The sequence below is a fragment of the Phodopus roborovskii genome, unplaced genomic scaffold, assembly GCF_943737965.1.
Source record: "Phodopus roborovskii unplaced genomic scaffold, PHOROB, whole genome shotgun sequence".
Lineage (NCBI taxonomy): Eukaryota > Metazoa > Chordata > Mammalia > Rodentia > Cricetidae > Phodopus > Phodopus roborovskii.
Window position 1 is genome coordinate 33,069,868 of NW_026125052.1, and position 18,908 is coordinate 33,088,775.

The 18,908-nt window shown below is 51.2% G+C and overlaps 1 protein-coding gene across 1 annotated transcript in view; it reads left to right on the top strand.

Moving 5' to 3' along the window:
- Nucleotides 1–18,908, top strand: part of Rnf213 (ring finger protein 213) — an 89,430-nt gene that overhangs the window by 40,801 nt on the left and 29,721 nt on the right. The window contains exons 30-43 of the mRNA XM_051181693.1: nucleotides 1,796–1,932; nucleotides 2,278–2,373; nucleotides 4,170–4,288; nucleotides 5,719–5,838; nucleotides 6,198–6,319; nucleotides 6,645–6,786; nucleotides 7,012–7,150; nucleotides 10,894–11,085; nucleotides 12,457–12,602; nucleotides 13,618–13,772; nucleotides 15,307–15,519; nucleotides 15,695–15,876; nucleotides 16,385–16,505; nucleotides 18,791–18,891. Of these exons, the coding sequence (XP_051037650.1) occupies nucleotides 1,796–1,932; nucleotides 2,278–2,373; nucleotides 4,170–4,288; nucleotides 5,719–5,838; nucleotides 6,198–6,319; nucleotides 6,645–6,786; nucleotides 7,012–7,150; nucleotides 10,894–11,085; nucleotides 12,457–12,602; nucleotides 13,618–13,772; nucleotides 15,307–15,519; nucleotides 15,695–15,876; nucleotides 16,385–16,505; nucleotides 18,791–18,891 (1,985 nt within the window). The remainder of the gene's footprint in view (nucleotides 1–1,795; nucleotides 1,933–2,277; nucleotides 2,374–4,169; nucleotides 4,289–5,718; nucleotides 5,839–6,197; nucleotides 6,320–6,644; nucleotides 6,787–7,011; nucleotides 7,151–10,893; nucleotides 11,086–12,456; nucleotides 12,603–13,617; nucleotides 13,773–15,306; nucleotides 15,520–15,694; nucleotides 15,877–16,384; nucleotides 16,506–18,790; nucleotides 18,892–18,908) is intronic.

Here is an 18,908-nt window from a genome sequence, read left to right on the forward strand (position 1 = left end):
CTCTATGTAAGCCAGGAGGCAGAGGGGTGACACAGCTAAGAAGGACATGCCGACTGGGCTGTTAATTATGTTCTGAGCACAGGGGGTAAGTTCAGTGTCCCCGGCCTCACGGGGTCCTCTGGCGGGCAGCGTGCGTGCGACTTAGGAAGGCGGTGTTCAAGCAGTTAGGGTCCACACCACACACGACCTGTTATGCAGGAGCTGGGGTGGGGAGGAGGACAGATGTGATTTTCTTTAGCAGGCACCCCTAGAGCGGGCTGGGCACAGCCAAGACTAAGGGACTGAGACTGGAAATCCCTTGAAGAAGTAAGTCATTGGCGGAGCTTGAGGTTGCAAGCTGTGCGTTTTGTGTCCTGAGGTGGAGATGGTCCAAAAAAGATCTGTCGGGGGTCCTCAGTGGCTGTGCTGAGGAACCCGATCCTTCCTGCCTCGAGGAACACTGCAGGAGGATGTCCAGAAGGGAGTAGAAGACAGGGAACAGGCCAGTTAGAAGCTTCAGGACCAGGACAGTCAAAGCAGAGAGACAGATGGCATCAAGAGGTGATGGGAAGTCTGGTGTGGTGGCGCAAGCCTTTAATACCTGCACTTACCAGGCAGAGGCAGGAGGATCTCTGATTTTCAGGCCATCCTGGTCTACAGAGTGAGTTTCCAGACAGGCAGGGCTACACAGGGAACCCTTGGAAACCAAACACAGGAACGGCTCGGTGGCTGGACAGATTGCTCAATGGTCAGCAGCAGTGGATTCTCCTCCAGTTCCCAGACCCCACGTGGCAGCTGATAACCAGCTGTGGCTCTAGTCCCAGGGGACTCAGTGCTTTCCTCTGACCTCTCCAGCCACCAGACATACATGGGGTGCACAGACAGACACGTATGCAAAACACCCATGCGCAGACATGAAAAAAGGAAGAAATGGGGGTGGGGTTGCATATGCTCAGGCTCATTACTGACTTCATGGAGGGACAGTGGGCGTGGGCATCTGGTGATCCCTCCTAACTGCCTGAAGGCCTTGCTTAGCAACATGGAAGGTTCAGGAATAAGCATCAGGTTTGGACATGAGGGAATCCGAAGCTCAGGGATGGATCGGGCCAGGAGGTGAGAACTGGGGGCTCGAGTCTCAGCGTACCTCAAGGGACACTGGAGCCCGCATTGTGGGGTGTGGCCACCGAGGCCCGCTGTGGTAGGATGGCTAGCTCCATCTGACGGCCTGCAGTCCCCAGAAGGGTCCAGAGCAGGAAGGAGCCTATGGCACCTGTTGGGAAACTTCTCCTGGTGCCTTTAACCCTACGGTCCCTTTGTCTCACCTGTCTTCTTCTGGAGATACTCCAGGCCTGCACACACACTGTGCCATGTGCACCCATTATGGGCAGGGCCCAACCTGCTCCTCATGCCTCTCGGTTCTAGACCAAGTAGAGGGGCCCCCTGCCCACTGGTTTCTGGCCGGGGCCCCCTGCCCACTGGTTTCTGGCCGGGGTCCCTCTGTCCACTGGTTTCTGGCCAGGCCCTCTGCCCACTGGTTTCTGGCCAGGCCCTCTGCCCACTGGTTTCTGGCCAGGCCCCCTGCCCACTGGTTTCTGGCCGGGCCCTCTGTCCACTGGTTTCTGGCCAGGCCCCCTGCCCACTGGTTTCTGGCCGGGGTCCCTCTGTCCACTGGTTTCTGGCCAGGCCCCCTGCCCACTGGTTTCTGGCCGGGGCCCCCTGCCCACTGGTTTCTGGCCGGGGTCCCTCTGTCCACTGGTTTCTGGCCAGGCCCTCTGCCCACTGGTTTCTGGCCAACAGTCTGCCTCCCATTTTGCAGATCACCACTTTCTCCAGACTGCTCACGGGTAGCGACTGTGAAGTCTTGGCGTCCGAGCTGAAAGGGCTGGCCTCAAAGCCCACAGTCCTGTCACTGCAACAGTTTGACACTGAATACTCCTTCCTTAAGGAAGTCCGGTGAGGCGCTCTTCCGGCTCCATTCTGGGGGACCCCGCCCTGGCCAGCTGCTCTGGCGGGGCTGTAGTAATGGGCACTGGTTAGTGAACTGGGGGTTGCCCAGGCCTCCCGCTTGACCTCTCTGTCCCCACTACTCTGCTCCTCTCAGAGTTTCCCAGCCGGTCCTGTCTCCCCAGGAAGCTTTGCTGGACACTTAGAATTCTGAGTCATCTGCTTACCCGATGGAGGGCATCTGTGTCTCTGCATGCTTTTTCTCTGCAGCCCTGGCCTCACCCTCCTTCAAGGGATTCCTTTATACATTTTCCGGGACAGGGAACTCACCTGGTAATTCCCTTTCTCCTCCAGCTGTTGCCTAATGAACTCAGCCAGGCGTAAAATCCTAGTCATCCAGACGGACTTCGACGATGGTGTCCACAGCGCCCAGCTGGTAGCTTCTGCCAAGTATGTTTTCAGGGTTTGTCTAGAAACAACACAGGGAATCAATATTCACCCACAACCGCAGAAGAATCTCTTCTCTTCAAGCAGTACAGTGTCGTGAGAAACAGAAGTTAACAAGAAAATTCTCTTCTTGTCTGTCACTGGATGACTGAATTAAGGAATGAAAAAGCTAGAGTTCTGGGGAATAGCTCAGCCACGTGAGCAAGAGGAACCTGAGTTCAGTCCCCAGTGCCATGTAGAAGCTGATGTGGCGATGCACACTTGCTGGGGGAGGTGGGGAGGCAGAGCCAGAAGATCCCTGGGCAAGCTTAGCCTCGTCAGAGAGCCCCACGTCCTACCTACGCTGTCTAAGGAACGATACCTGTGGTTGGGCCTCTGGCTTCCACACTCATGTCATGAAGACATGTACACATGATCATGTACACCCACACACATATGGCAGGGGTTGGGGGGGCAGAACAAAATTGTACAACACAAGTATAAATAGTAGACCATTAATAGGATGTTTAAAAATATCCTTGAAATGTGTTTACATCTGCTCTTTAGTCATGTGCAGTTTTCAACTGCACAATATGAATTTATTCCAAGTTCAAGAGCAATAACTAGGTAGACTCTGTGGAAGTATGAGATGTGTAAGTGGGGTGCGTGTGGTTTGTGTATGTGTGCAATGTTTGTGGTTTACAGGTATGTGTAATGTATGAGTGGGGTGTGTAGTTTGTGGATGTGTATGTATGACTAAGATTGAACTTCACTTTTTTTTTGATATTTTGAGACAGGGTTTTTCTTTCTTTTTTCTTTGAATTTATTTATGTGCATTGGTGTCTCATCCCCTGGAACAGGAGTTACAGATAGTTGTGAGCTGCCATGTTGGTGCTGGGAATTGAACCCAGGTCCTCTAGAAGAGCAGTCTGTGTTTTTAACACGGAGCCATCTCTCCATCCCTGAGACAGGGTTGTTCTCTGTAACAACCTAGGCTGTCCTGAAACTAACTCTGTAGACCAGGTTGGCCTGGAACATACAGAGATCTGCCTGTCTCTGCCTCCTGAGAGCTGGGATTAAAGGCGTGTGCCACCAGTACTCAGCAAACCTCACCTATGTTAGTAAACCATATAACCGTGTAGGACTACAATGATATCCCCCCTTTTATTTTATTTTGACTCTGTGTGTGTGTGTGTGTGTGTGTGTGTGTGTGTGTGTGTGTGTGTGTGTGCCTGGTGCTCACAGAGGCCAAATAAAGGCACTGGGTCTCCTGGAATTGGCGTTGCGGATAGCTGTAATCTGCCATGTGGATGCTGAAAATCAAACCTGGATTCTCTAGGAGAGCAGCAAGTGCCCTTAACTACTGAGCCAGCTCTCCAGCTCCTCCTTTTACTTTTCATTCTGAGATAGAGTCTCAGAATTGTCCAGGCTAGCCTTGAACTTATGATCCTCATGACTCAGTCTCCCGAGCAGCTGGGATAGAATTAGCCATATTTTCTTGTTCGTGTTAAAGGGGAATCTCTGGGCCTGTTTAAAGCACTGGTAGCCATATTCTATTTCAGTGCCTAGTGAGATCTACTGGGGATCAGTCTCAGGGCTTCATCGGATGGCCAGAGAGACTCAGCCTGTGTCACAACACAATTCTATTCAGGAAAGGAAAGTCAGTCCTGAGCAGAGGATTCTGGGAAGTTGTGAAGTCCATTTAAGCTCCTGAAACTGAGCTTGAGATTGCCCCTGTCAGTTTAGAGGGCACATGCCAGCCAGCTCCCAACACAGGCTGTGTGCATGCATGGTCTTGATTTGTGTTTGCTTTTAAACAGGTATTCTGCCATCAATGAAATCAACAAAACACAAGGGACAAAGGACATAGTCTTCGTTTATTTTATTACGAAGCTTTCCCGAATGGAAAGTGGTACATCGTATGTGGGATTCCACGGAGGTAGGCCTACAGTGCTCTGGAGGAGAGGTTCTCAACCTGTGGGTCACATTACGAGTCATAACAGTAGCACAGTCGTAGTTATGAGTGGTAATAAAATAATGAATGTTATGGCTTGGGACACCACAACAGTGTTAATGGAAGGCTGAGAGCCACTGCTCTAGGGCGCGTTGCTTTAAGTAGTAGTTAATGTATTTCGCATGTGGTTCTGCGTCTGAAATTAGAAATCGAATCCCAGCAATACTCTTAAATCACCCAGTCACTGAAGCCATTATTTTTAGCTGGATGTGGTGGTTGCACACACCTGCAATACCAGATTTCTGGAGGCTGAGGAGGGAGGATTGCAGGTTCAAAACCAGCCTGGGCTACGCAGAAAGGCTTGGTCTCAAAAAGAAGCAAACGCACCAGGTCTGGGCACACAGCAGTGTCCTTGGCATCTCTGTGTCTACTTAGGTGAGGGCTGCCAGCATTCTGACTCCTTGTACGATGGAGGATTCTGAGACCTCCCACCCACCAGCACCCAAGCACCCAAGCACCAGCGTGGCTTTCATTTCCTGTCCCTTCTGTGCACTGACTCAGTGGGAGGAACTCTATCTTCATGCCAGTCCCCTGCTCTCTCCTGCTTTAAGACGTGTGTGTTCCAGAAACTGGAAATAGACTGGATAATTTCAGACAGCGGGAAGCAGAACTTCCCAGTCCCTCACAAGGCCTTGCTAATCATGAGTTGGCTACAGTGAGATTGTGAATGAGAAGCCTGGAGCTCACCCGTGGACCCTGTGCAAGAGGCTACTTTATATCTTTCCAGTGCTTAGCTTTATCTTGTTGACAGATCCCGTGGTTCCTCACATTTCCAAGTGTTTAGACTTTGGGTTACTGGTCACTCCTTCAGTGTTGTTAAAAATATGGGTGAAGGGGCTAGAGTGAACCCTCAGTGATGAAGAGCACTGACTGCGGTCCAGGGCATCTGGGTCCGATTCCTAGCACCCACACGGTGGGTCGCAGTCATTTGTATCTCTAGTTCCAGGGATCTGACACCCTCTTCTGACACACAAGACACAAACATGGTGTACATACATACATGTGTACATAAAAACCAGTCAATTGTTAAAAAAAAAAAATCTGGTTTAGCCCAGGAACCTTCTGTGAAACTTGACGATCTGAGTTTGATCCCTGGTCATATAGACAGACAGAACCAACTGTCACAGGTTATCTTCTGACTCCTGGGCGGATAGACGGACAGAGCCAACTATCGTAAGCTATCTTCTGACTCCACACATGTGCTATGTCACACGTGTACACACACATACAAATACACAAACACAGAGAACTGATAATGAAAATAAATAAATTCGAGGTTGGTTTTATATCTTTGTTAATAAATGACAGGAAGACGGCTAAGTTGCAGAAGATCTCAGTGGCTTTGTTCTTCACAGGGCTGTGGCGGTCTGTTCATATTGATGACCTCCGCAGATCCACAATCATGGCCTCAGATGTCACTAAACTGCAGAATGTCACCATCAGCCAGCTGTTCAAGCCAGTGGACAAACCCAAGTGTGAGTCTCAAAACAGCCACCTGGGGACATGGTGTAGGTAACAGACAGGAAATGCCAGGCGCAGTGGGCTGGATGCAGAGCCACTCTGCTGTCCCATCTATGGTGGAGCCCAGCAGAAGGCCACCTGAGTATGCCCACAGCATGCCAGGCTACTTTATGGCTCCTTCGCCAGCCCCAAGAGCCCAGGCTAGGGAGCGCCTGAGCAAGAGCTGGAGGTGACATACAAACCACATGTTCCCTTTACGAGAACTACCACTACAGGGAAGCCTGGCAAGTCCCAGCTTATCCCAGATAGTCTGATACACCCCATTCTGGTCCTGCATGCTAACTCAAGCATATTCACCTTGCCTTTTACCTAGCAGATGACCCAGAGGAGGCGATGGAGATAGAGACCATCAAGTCAGGGGAAATGGCAGAGCAAAAAATGGAAGTAGACAGTCCAGAGGAGATGGAGATGGCATCTGACCCAGGAGGCTGTGATGTGAGTCCCGTTTTTCCCATTAGCTAAGGGAGCTGCAGCTTTGACCTCTCTCCCGGGAATTAGAACCAACCCTGTATTTATTTATGATTGGGGAGCGCTCTCTTCCTTCCACAATGGATGTGTAAGTGAATCATTCCCTTCACTAAATAGTTTCATGCATTTCTTCATCCCTGACTCACTTGCTAATTAATGTTGGTCAGCAGGGGATATGGTAAGTTTTGCCATAATGACCACCAACTGGGGCCACATGACCACTAACACCAAACCGCCATTTCACGATGGAACTGGCACATTGGAAGCCTACACTCTTCCTCGGTGTTCACAGGTCCTCGACACCACCAGACTGCTGCGGAGCTGTGTGCAGAGCGCTGTGGGGATGCTCAGAGACCAGAATGAGGGTTGTGCACGCAACATGAGGAGAGTCACCATTCTCCTTGGCCTCTTAAACGAAGACAGCGTGCTCAACGGTAAGCGCGGTACCCTGAGTGCCGAGCCATCCACCTGATGTGGGGAGGGTAACCTTTCAGGCTTCTTGGACTTGACAGAAGCGGCAGACAGTTGGAAGCCATGTCCATCTGCCTGGCCAAAGGGTGCGCGGCTTTTATCTTGGGTGAGGTGGGTCAAAAGCTACGATGGGCCCTACAACCTAGTGTGCACGAATAGGCCAAATCAGTTCCCCGCTGTCTTCACAGCCTCCTTTTTGCGGGAATCTAAGATGCGCCTCCATGTTCTTCTAAAGAAGCAAGAAGAGAATCAGGTCCGCAGTCTAAAGGAGTGGGTCACCAGGGAGGCCGCTAATCAGGACGCACTCCAGGAGGCAGGCACCTTCAGGTACAAGGGTGAAAAGCATGGAGGCCTTTGCACCATTCCAGTGATGCACTCCGCTGGTGTGACTCTGAGTGATGGACTCCGCTGGTGTGACTCTGAGTGATGGACTCCGCTGGTGTGACTCTGAGTGGTGCACTCCGCTGGTGTGACTCTGAGTGATGCACTCCGCTGGTGTGACTCTGAGAGATGCTCTCCTGCTGGTGTGACTGAGTGATACACTCCGCTGGTGTGACTCTGAGTGATGGACTCCGCTGGTGTGACTCTGAGTGATGCACTCGGCTGGTGTGACTCTGAGTGATGGACTCCGCTGGTGTGACTCTTGGTGATGCTCTCCTGCTGGTGTGACTCTGAGTGATGCACTCCGCTGGTGTGACTCTGGGTGATGGACTCCGCTGGTGTGACTCTTGGTGATGCTCTCCTGCTGGTGTGACTCTGAGTGATGCACTCCGCTGGTGTGACTCTGAGTGATGCTCTCCTGCTGGTGTGACTCTGAGTGATGCACTCCTCTGGTGTGACTCTGAGTGATGCACTCCGCTGGTGTGACTCTTGGTGATGCTCTCCTGCTGGTGTGACTCTGAGTGATGCACTCCGCTGGTGTGACTCTGGGTGATGTTCTCCTGCTGGTGTGACTCTTGGTGATGCACTCCGCTGGTGTGACTCTTAGTGATGCTCTCCTGCTGGTGTGACTCTGAGTGATGCACTCCGCTGGTGTGACTCTGAGTGATGCACTCCGCTGGTGTGACTCTGGGTGATGTTCTCCTGCTGGTGTGACTCTTGGTGATGCACTCCGCTGGTGTGACTCTTGGTGATGCTCTCCTGCTGGTGTGACTCTGAGTGATGCACTCCGCTGGTGTGACTCTGAGTGATGCACTCCGCTGGTGTGACTCTGGGTGATGTTCTCCTGCTGGTGTGACTCTTGGTGATGCACTCTGCTGGTGTGACTCTGAGTGATGGACTCTGCTGGTGTGACTCTGAGTGATGCACTCTGCTGGTGTGACTCTGAGTGATGCACTCCTCTGGTGTGACTCTGAGTGATGCACTCTGCTGGTGTGACTCTTGGTGATGCTCTCCTGCTGCTGTGACTCTGAGTGATGCACTCCGCTGGTGTGACTCTGAGTGATGGACTCCGTTGGTGTGACTCTGAGTGATGCACTCCACTGGTGTGACTCTTGGTGATGTTCTCCTGCTGGTTGACTCTTAGTGATGTACTCTTATTGGTGAGATATTTACATCAAGGATAATTGCCCAGGTGTTTCTTCCTGCCACTAAGCAAACTGGAGCTATGACTCACCATAAATAAACCTGGATGGTAGCTATATGGGACATTTCTGGTCTTTTCTTGCTTTTTAAAGATTTATTTATTATGTATACAGTTTTCTAGCATGTAGATGGTTGTGAGCCACCATGTGGTTACTGGGAATTGAACTCAGGACCTTTGGAAAAGCAGCCAGTGCTCCTAACCACTAAGCCATCTCTCTAGTCCTATCTTTAATAAAAATATTCAGGGGGGCCAGGCAGTGGTGGCTCACACCTTTCTCCCAGCACTCACGCAGAGGCAGGCAGATCTCTGTGAGTTCGAGGCCAGCCTGATCTTCAGAGCAAGGTCCAAGTCAGTTAAGGCTACACAGAGAGACCCTGTTTCAAAATAACATAAAAACAAACAAACAAACAAAACCCCCCCCAGGGAAACCCCCAGCTCATTGTTCCCGAGGATGTGGATGTTACCAGTGTGTCACCAACCTTAGGAAGTGATGCTGTCAGACGCTGTGAGCTTATCGCTTTCAGTAACACTGTAGCATTAGGAGCCAGGAGAGCACTTACTATATATGGTCATTTTTCTACAAAACTTGACCATTTCCTCTGCACTTGTGAGGAGTTTGGGAGAGCCTGTGTTGGGGGACTGCGGTACCACTCTGGGTTTTTGGAGGACCTCGGGCCGTGTCTTTGGCCCTGCTGATGGAGGAGGACAGCATTGCTGGCACTGGGGGCTGCTGGCACTGGTCCTCCTCTGTGGCTTCTCTGTCTCAGTCCTCTCTTCATCCTCTGTCTTGCCTCCCTCCACCTGTTGAAGGGACCTGTAAGACCTGGTATCGAATCCATTGCATTCCTACTGCCTGCGGCTGCCCACCGTCCTGCTAAATGTGTTTGAATCCATACTGCCAGCTCATTTTTCTGCACCCCTTGGTTCTGGAGTCTGTTTGGTCTCTAGGATTCAGAGCAGAGTGTGGCCTCACTGTAGTGCCCACCTCTGCCACCTTCCCAGTGTCCCAACCACAGCTTAGAGCTGCCCTGTTTAATGTATGTAAAGTGCTCTGAGATGGCAGACCGCTAATCTGTCTTAAATGCCAGTTGCCTTGAGCTCACCAACATTGTTGCGTTGTTCTGAGTCTGCGGTGAGTTCTCATTAAGCTGAACAACTCCAACTAAAGGTCGGCTTTGGATAAATCATAAATAATACATTGATCGCTACAGTTCCCCCAGACCCTGACCAGCACATACCTCTCAGGGTCCTGCCTCATCTCAGCTGCTTCCTCCATCTTGCCTGTGGCCTCCATCTCACACTTTTATCCCTGTTTTTCTTGTTACAGTGAGAGGTGTGCTTGTTAAGCCAAGGGTTGTCTTTGTCCACTGAGACAACTCTTTTCTTCTTCAGCAGATGAAAAAACATTAAAAAGAAAAGTCTCTTCAAGTTCTCAGAATGAGATGCTAATACTATCTAGTGTTACTTAATAATCGTTTTACTACAGTTCTACATGAAGGTCTCCTTGGGATGGTGCTAGTCGTGGAAACCATGGTCAGCCGGTGCTCATCACCGGCTCACATCCCAGTCCTAGGCAAGTCAGCAGCAAAACTGCCCACGGCACTCTCCGGTCTGCAGGTGCAGGGCACGGCAATACCACAAACTGCATCTCAGGATGCTCGCTTTCTTGATTAACTTGATCTTTATAATAATAATACGTTGTTTTCTCCCCAATTGCATGAAATGTCTTTCTCAATGAATCTGGTCATTGTTTTCATTGTGGCTTTCATTTTCTGTTTGTTTGGGGTTTTTTTGTTGTTGTTTTGTTTTTGCTTTTTGAGACAGGATTTCTTTGTGTAGCCCTGGCAGTTCTAGAACTAGTTCTGTACGACAGGCTGGCCTCAAACTTCCACAGACCTGCCTCCCTAGTACTGGGATTAAGGGCTTGCACCACCACTACCCGGCTGTTTTCTTGTTAAACTGGTTAACCATGATGGCTGCTTTTGGAAATAGCTGTACATAAAAACAAGCCAGCTTCCTCGCTTTTCTGATGAATGTTTCAGGTTGGGCTGTGGGACCGGGTTCTGCCCAGTTCTGCCTCTAATCTTCTAATGCCCTGCTTGTGACTGTACTTCCCTGTTGTTTGTTTTTAAGTTTAAAAACCCACTTTATGTTTATGAGCGTTTTGCTTGCGTGTGTGTGTGTGCGCGCGCGCACGTGTGTGTGTGTGTGTGTGTGTGTGTGTGTACACACCCGCCTCCAGAGGACAGAAGAGGGTGTCGGATCACCTAGAACTGGAGTCACAAGTGGTTGTGAGCTGACATGTGGTGCCGAGACTCGCCTGGGTCCTCTGGAGAGTAACCCACGCTGTCATCCACCGAGCCAACTTCAGCCACTCTCCCCGCTCTTGAAAATGCTGGCAAGCTCAGGAAGAAATGAGGAGGCGGTGGGTAGCGCATGCTGTGGTTACACTAACCAGTGTGGGCTTCCTCTGCCCCTGTTGCAGGCATACCCTTTGGAAGCGGGTCCAGGGTGTGGTCACACCCTTCCTGGCGAGCATGATATCTTACATCGACAGAGACGGCAACCTGGAGCTGCTGGCTCAGCCAAATTCACCAGCCTGGGTCCAAGATCTTTGGATGCTCATCTTCAGTGACGTTAAGTTCCTGAACATCCCTCTTGGGATGACTAACACAAGGTGAGCAAATGGGCACCTTGCTTTTATGGAGGGGAAGGTCTTAACAGGGCAGCACCTTGTTCTCTCCCCAAGCTACTGCTGGTACCCTCAGTGCAGCCTGGAGGATCACAGCAGTAGACAATGTTCACCGAAACCTGAGGTCCTTGGTCGCTGTGTGATGGTTCGGCTCTCCAGGTTCTACCGTGCAACACAGAAGCTAAGCGTGGCACAGCCCGTACTTTGCCTTCCCCAAGGAAGGCCTGATCTTGTGGGGTCTGGACTCCAGGAGGCAGGCTACTAAAAAATACATAAAGGAATGGGATATTGAAAAGTGTGGAGGTACCGGGAGAGTATAGCATGCTTCACACTTACAGTCAGACCTCTGTGAGCAGGGGCAGGGAGGGAGGGGAGGGCCACAGGACTTGCTTCTGCACAGGACTTGGGGCTCTTCTCTTTTGTCTGTAAATGAGGCTTTCCTAGAGTTCCTGTACGGGAGAACCCATGACTTGGGATCTCACCTGCAGCTATCCATGAAGCCTACAACAAGTCTTTTAAATGTTTTTTTGATTTTAAGAATTCATTTATTTTGCATGTCTATGCACATACGTACACATGCACGTGAAGGGCAGGGGTCAGCACTGGGTGTCCTCCTCAGTTACGGAGGACCTCTTGTTAAAGGTTCGTTTTTATTGGTGTTTGTATGTGTGTCTATGTCTGTTTCCACGGTTGTCCATGGAGATAAGAAGAGCTCTTGGAGGTGGAGCTATAAGCAGTCATAATCCATGCGTGTGGGTGCTGGGAACTGAACTCAGGTCCTCTGGAAGAGCAATGAGTGCTCTTCATCTCTCCCACCCTCTACCGTATTTTCTGAGAGCAGCTCTCCCATCCTGAAGCTTACCATGCTGGACAGCCGACACCAGGGTCGGTCTTCAGTCATGCCTGCGTCTGTGCACTGGGTTCCAAGTGTGCACACTGCACCTGCTGGCTGTGGTTTTTCAAGGCAGGGTCTCTCTGTGTGGCTTTGGAGCCTGTCCTGGGACTCTCCCTCTAGACCAGGCTGGCCTCGAACTCACAAGAGACCCGCCTGCCTCTGCCTCGCTGCACTGGAATTAAAGGTGCACCTGCCGTTTTTTGAAGTGGGAGCTGGGGGTCTAAACTCAGTTCCCACTCAGTTCCTACTGCACAACGTGACGTGGCTGAACAGCCCCCATCCCCCACCATGCCTTTGGTTCCTCCCTGTGCCTCATCCACACAGGCAAGTGCGCCATCACAGAGCCCGGTCCCAGCGATAGCCTCTCTCTCCCTCTCTCTCCCTCTCTCTGCTAGTAGTGCAGGCTACCTCATGTCTCAAGAGACACCTCACAAGCCTCACCCTCCTTTGCCTTGCTGCAGGTCCCAAAATGAGATGTCCTCCATCCTGGTGCAGAGCCACATGAACCTGCTCAAGGATGCCTGCAATGCTGTGCCCTTCAGCTGGAGGATCAGGGACTACCTGGAGGAGCTCTGGGTGCAGGCACAGTATATCACAGACACGGAGGGTGAGCTACCCCACAGCAGGCTCACTGAATTGCACAAGGAGTATTAACCTGTTCAGGGCAGGGCAGTTTTGGCGGTTTTAGCTTTAACACTCTGGCTGTGGAGTAGCCTCCAGTATGGTGTATTGAAACTTCGGTTGAAGGGCTGACAAGATGGCTCAGTGGGTAAGGGCACCATCCTCGGCATCTACATCTCAGGAGGATAGAACTGATTGCCCCAACTCGTTCTCTGACCTCCACACATGTGCTGTGATACATGAGTGTGTGTGCGTGCGCGCATGCACACATGCACAAATACACGTAACCGTAAGTTCAAATTCTACTGAAGCTGCAAGTCTAGGTGACAGGACCTTTAGCCACTGTTGTGGGGCATGACAAAATGGGGCATGTCACACCAGGGAATGAGCCTGAGGCTCCTGGACAACTCGGGTGGTGGCAGGCTTGGGAAATGTCCCCATTGTGGAATTTATCAGGAAACACTAGCAACCAGAGCAGAGCGCCCTCCTCCAGCCACCAAGTCCTCCCGGTCACAAAGTGCCTTGCTGTCAAACATGAGGGATTTGGCCATTGTCCCTTTAGAAAAAAATGACAGCCTAATACTGTGTGAAAAGTTGTTTTCATGAAAGTCCCCCCCCCCCCAGCACTCACTCAGAGCCGGCCTGGACGCTCCGAGCTGACCTTGTTTCCCCGGGTTCTCTTTGAACCACCATGAGGCAGTCTTCCCTGAGGATGCCCATCTCTTTCCTGAACACAGCCTGTCTGTCTAGGGCAGCTGTGAGCAGAGCCCACCCTCCTGACTCAGCTGGAACTCTAGACAGAGACGGGGTGCTGCAAGCGCTCTCTCCCCTTGGGGCTGGACAGTGGCCAGGCAGCCAGCACCGCTGTCTCTGGACCCCAGTTCAGGACAGTCGCCCCTGCAGCCTGGGTATAACGGCTCCTTCTTGGGGCACTGGTCCCTTTCTTCTGTAGACCCGGGGTTTCACCCCGTTCACACCACTCTCTGCCTTCTCTGTGGTAGCGTCACCAAAGAAGTTGGTGGAAATCTTCCGGAAGACTGCCCTGGGCAGGTTCATGTGTCAGCTCCCTGTGTCACAGCAGCAGGAGGTCCTGCAGAGCTACTTGAAGGACTTCCTGCTCTTGACCATGAAAGTGGTCTCATGGGAGGAGTTAAAGGTAGGCATGGGTAACACGGACAAGAGTCCATCCTCACCTCAGCCACAGTGTTGCCAAATAGGACACCCTTCGAGCTATGTGGGAGACTCCGCCTCCGCTCCGTGCCTTCTAGAACCGAGCCTTGTGTAGCGTGAAGGAGTTCTAAGATCTCGTTATAGCTGCCAGCATAGTGGCATGCATCTATAATTCCAGACAGTCTGTAATCTATAATACCTGTACTTGGGAGGTAGAGGCAGGAGGAACAGCAGTCAAGGCCATAAGTTCAGGACCAGCCTGGGCTACATACGACCAATAATAATAATAATAATAATAATAATGAATTCAGTAGAAAGACTGATGCATTTGACTGCCCCAAACCTTCATACCTTAATGCATAGGTACAAACTGGGAAACATGCCGTAATTAATATAAAGTCTAATGCAGTTCTTCCTGGAAATCATTAAGGAGCAAGCCTTGTTTGATTTGTGAAACTTAATAAGCCACCACTGACAGAAACAACGTAGATGTCTAGATGTACTGCACTGAGACCCTAAAGGGGTGCCGGGCATTGGTGGCACACGCCTTTAATCCCAGCACTCGGGAGGCAGAGGCAGGCAGCTCTCTGTGAGTTCAAGGCCAGCCTGGTCTGCAGACCAAGTTCCATGATAGCCAGGGCTGTTACACAGGAAAAAAAAAATCTATGTCAAAAAAGGAAACAACCAAATGAACAAACAAATCCCTGCCCCCCAGTGTTCTCCGAGCTGAGGAGTTGGAGGGTTGTTTAGAATGTAACACAGAGTTAAGGAATTTGGGGATGTAATGGCCTCAGTTTTCTTAGTCAGGGTTCCATTCCTGCAATGAAACACTGTGACCAAGCAAGCTGGGAGGAAATGGTTTATCTGGCTCACACTTCCATATTGCTGTTCATCATTGAAGGAAGTCAGGACAGGAAGTCAAACAAAGCAGGACCTGGAGGCAGGAGCTGATGCAGAGGCCATGGAGGGTGCTGCTCACTGGCTTGTGCCCCGTGGCTTGCTCAGCCTGCTTTCTTATTTATATATAATGCATAGGACCACCGGCCCAGGCACGACGCCTACACTGGACTGGGCCCTCCCACATCAATCATTAGGAAAATGCCCTACAGTACTCACTGTGAGTTCTAAAGAGCGAGTTTCAAGCCAGCTAGGGCTACGCAGAGAAACCTTGTCTCAAAAAACAAAATGAAAGGGAGGGAGGGAGGGAGGGAGGGAGGGAGGGAGGGAGGGACAGAAGAAAAGAGAAATGTGCTGAATACTCGCCCACAGCCTGATCTTATGGAGGCGACTTCGTAGTTGAGGTGTCCTCCTCTCCAATGGCTCCTGCCTGTGTCAAGTTGACATAAGACTTGCCAGCACACCGGTGTAGGGTGCCATTGTGGAAAATGACCATAAAACATAACCAAAAGGCAGCCAGGTGATCACGGGCCTGGTTTGTCAACTTTCTTTTGTATAGCTTTCGAATCCTTATGGTTTTCCATAGGAAAGCATGCCTTCATCATGTAAAACTCTGTCTCCAGTTTCTGCAGATGGCCCTGTGGTCCTGCCTCAGAGAGCTCCGGGTGGCTTCAGGAACACCTGAGGAAGGGCTCTCCTTGCCCTGGGTGCACATTGCTTATCAGCACTTCCGGACGCGGCTGCAGAACTTCTCCAGATTGTTGGCTATGCATCCCCAGGTCCTGGACAGCCTCAGTGAAGCGGCACAGAGGCACCGCTTGGCTTCAAGTGAAATGGTAGGGGTCTCTGCTGGGGACGGCCCCCTGGGCCTGCCCTCAGTGAGCGCTTCAGTGTGATGGAGGGATAGGTTACAAGACTGGAATAAGGGCGCAGGGCTGTGGTGCAGCGGGGGGGGGGGGTTGGTGGAGAAGAGGACCCTGCTGGGTCACATGCCCATTCTCCTTGTTCCAGACACTGGATGCGCTTGCAGCAATGGCCTGTGTTGAAGTGCTAAAGGGCAACATCCTGCAGCCAAGCCCCAAGGCCTGGGTACACATGGTGAAGACTGTGTCCATGCCTCTGGAGCTTGTCTGTTCCAGAGGGTATTTGCAGAACTGCGGGAACATCACCAGAGCTGTGGTCCAGGATGTCAGGTGAGCAGTCAGAGCCTGCCTCTGTGCACTCAGCCCGTGCTCACCCCTGGCACCCGCCAAATCCTACAGTCTGGTGAGGAAGGTGGGCATGAGAAACACTCCACGCCATTCACCTGCCTAGCAGTGGGCCCTCTCCCAAGTGCAGGCTATCTATCTCATTTGATTCTAGAGACCTAGGGAGGAACCAGTCCTGAGAGGGGCAGGAAGTGGATATGTTACAAAGTAGGCAAAGTGGAAAGGAAAGCAGGGACAGCAACGGCAGGCAGAGAAGGGGAAGGCAGGATATCAGACCCTTGCTGAGCTTGCAGGACCCAGGCCTGTCCAGGCTTGGAACGTGACATGGGTCTTCCGTGAGCCTGGTGCGTGGAAGAGTGGAAAGCTTGCCTGGAACAGTGCTGTGCGGGGAAAGTGCCCTCACGTCCGTCCGTCCGCCTTGCCTCTCCGCCTCTGCTCCTCCTGTATGTCAGGCTCCTGTCAGAGCTCGTTGCTAACACCTCTCTTCTGACAGAGCCCTGTGGAATCGCGTTTTCTCCATTGCACTCTTTGTGGAGCATGTTCTCCTTGAGACCGAAAGCCAGATTCCTGAGCTGAGTCAGCTGGTAACCACCCATGTGTCCTTACTTGACAAGGTGAGTGCTGGGCTTAAGGACTTATGTGACTGAGCACTGTGGAGAGCTGAACACCACCCCCACCCCGGGACAGTTTCCTCTGGTTGGTGCATCATTGCTCTGGCAGGCTTACAGCTGTGCAAAGGTCACTGATGTCATGAGAGATCACTGCGTTCTTTTGTTTGTTTGGTTTGGTTTTTTCAAGACAGAGTTTCTCTGTGTAGCCTTGGTTGACCTGGAACTCCTCACTCTGTAGACCAGGCTGGCTTCAAACTCAGAGCCACCTGCCTCTGCCTGGAAAGTGCTGCAATTAAAGGTGTGCGCCCTGGCAATCGCTGCAAACCGCCTGGCAACTGCTGCATTCACAATGGTGGCTATTTGACTATTTCCTCTCTCAGACTGCCAAGCCAGGGCGTGTCTCTGAGCATTCAGTTGCAAGAACCTGTAATGCCTGATGACTGGAGCGCAGGCATCAGGCATACACCCTGAATAGCACCCAGAGAGGAGAGCCGAGCCGTTCCCGCCAGAGACCCTGCAGGCAGTGAGAGGGGAGTGAGGCAGCCCACCTGTAGGGCGAGGGTCTGGTACATCAGAGCAGGCAGGACACAACAGGGCATTTGCCCTTTCCTAGATTCTCAGGGCTGCGGGGGGTGACTAAAAAGGGTTCTCAAGTTGCTGCACCGTGTCCCTAAACTTTATAGTTTATTCGATAGATTATACTTTTTATTTTATTTTTATTTATTTATTTTTGGTTTTTCGAAACAGGGTTTCTCTGTGGCTTTGGAGGCTTACCTGGAACTAGCTCTTGTAGACCAGGCTGGTCTCGAACTCACAAAGATCCACCTGCCTCTGCCTCCCAAGTGCTGGGATTAAAGGCATGTGCCACCACCACCCGGCTTAGATTATTCTTTTTTAAATAAATTATTTTTTATTATATATGCATTGGTGTTTTGCTTGCATATATGTGTGTGTGGGTGTCAGAAATCCTGGAACTGGAGTTACAGACACGTGGGCTCTAGGAATTGAACCCTGGTCCTCTGGAAAAGCAGCCAGTGCTCTCCACCGCTGAGTCATCTCTCCAGCCCCCTTCTATAGATTATTCTAAAGCAAAGGTTTCATCCCCCACCAAACTAACATTTCTTTTAAAGGTTGGTAGTCTATACACAGCCAGTCCTTACATTATTATTTACAAGTCAAAATAGCTCACAGTGTGGGCAGAGGTGGGTGGGACCCTAAAGGAGAAATAGGGGAACCGTGTGGCGGCGGCGCACGCCTTTAATCCCAGAACCTGGGAGGCAGAGGCAGGAGGGTCTTTTTGTCGAAGGCCAGCCTGGCCTACAGAGAGAATTCCAAGATAGGGCTACACAAAGAAACCCTGTCTCAAAAAAAAAAAAAAGACAGGGGGAATAGGGGAAAATTCAGAAGTTGGGAATTTTGTCCTTTAAAAGGCAGCACAGTCAGGGCTGATAGGGAGATGGTTCAGTATAGGAACAGGGTTCAAGCCCCAGAAGCCACACATAAAAGCCGGTGTTGTGACTTGTACTTGTAAACCAGCATTGGAAGGTGAAGACGGTAGATACCTGGGGTTGCCTAGCTGGCAGCCTGTTTAAGCAAGCTTGAGACCAGAGGCACGCTGTCTTTAAGAAGCAGGGGTGGGGTGGGCGGTGACCGAGCAATGAGTCCTAACTCTGTGGACGTCCTCAGATGAAAAGCACAGTCACTAAAAGGGCACTCAGGGGACAGTGAGATGACTCTGCGGGGAGAAGTTCCACCAAAAAAATAAGATAATTTTAATTTTGTTTTCATTTTTATTATTAAATGTGGATTTTTTTTTTTTTTTTTTTTTTTTTTTTTTTTTTGAGACAAGGTCTCACGGTCCAGCTGTCCTGGAACTCATGTGTAGACCAGGCTGGCCTTGAACTCACCAGATCCGCCAGCCTTTGCCTCCTGAGTGCTACGCCTGCCATAATTAATTTTTATTTTGTGTGCATGGGTGTTTGGCCGGCATGTATGTCTGTGTACCACAGGCATGCCTGGTAACTGAGGAGGCCGGAGAGAGTGTCGCATCCCCTGGAACTGGAGTTACAGGTGCTGGGAGTCAAACCACGGTCCTCTGGAAGAGCAGCCAGTGCTCTTAACTGCTGAGCCGCCTCTCCAGCCCCCTCCCCCCCCCCCAGTGTGAAACTTCCTCAACCCAGCACCAAATGAGGCCAGTGATACAGGCCTGTCCTAGTCAGGGCCTCGTGTCCTCGGCCACTGCCACACTGTCAGGCGCCCTCACTGCTTACCGTGCCCTTCTCCCTCAGTGCCTGGAAGAGAACTCAGACCTCAAGACCTACAGGCCATTTATGGCTCTGATGACAGTACTTTGTGAATGCAAGGACAGAGTCAGCAGGACGCTCAGCAGGTGAGATGCCCACACAC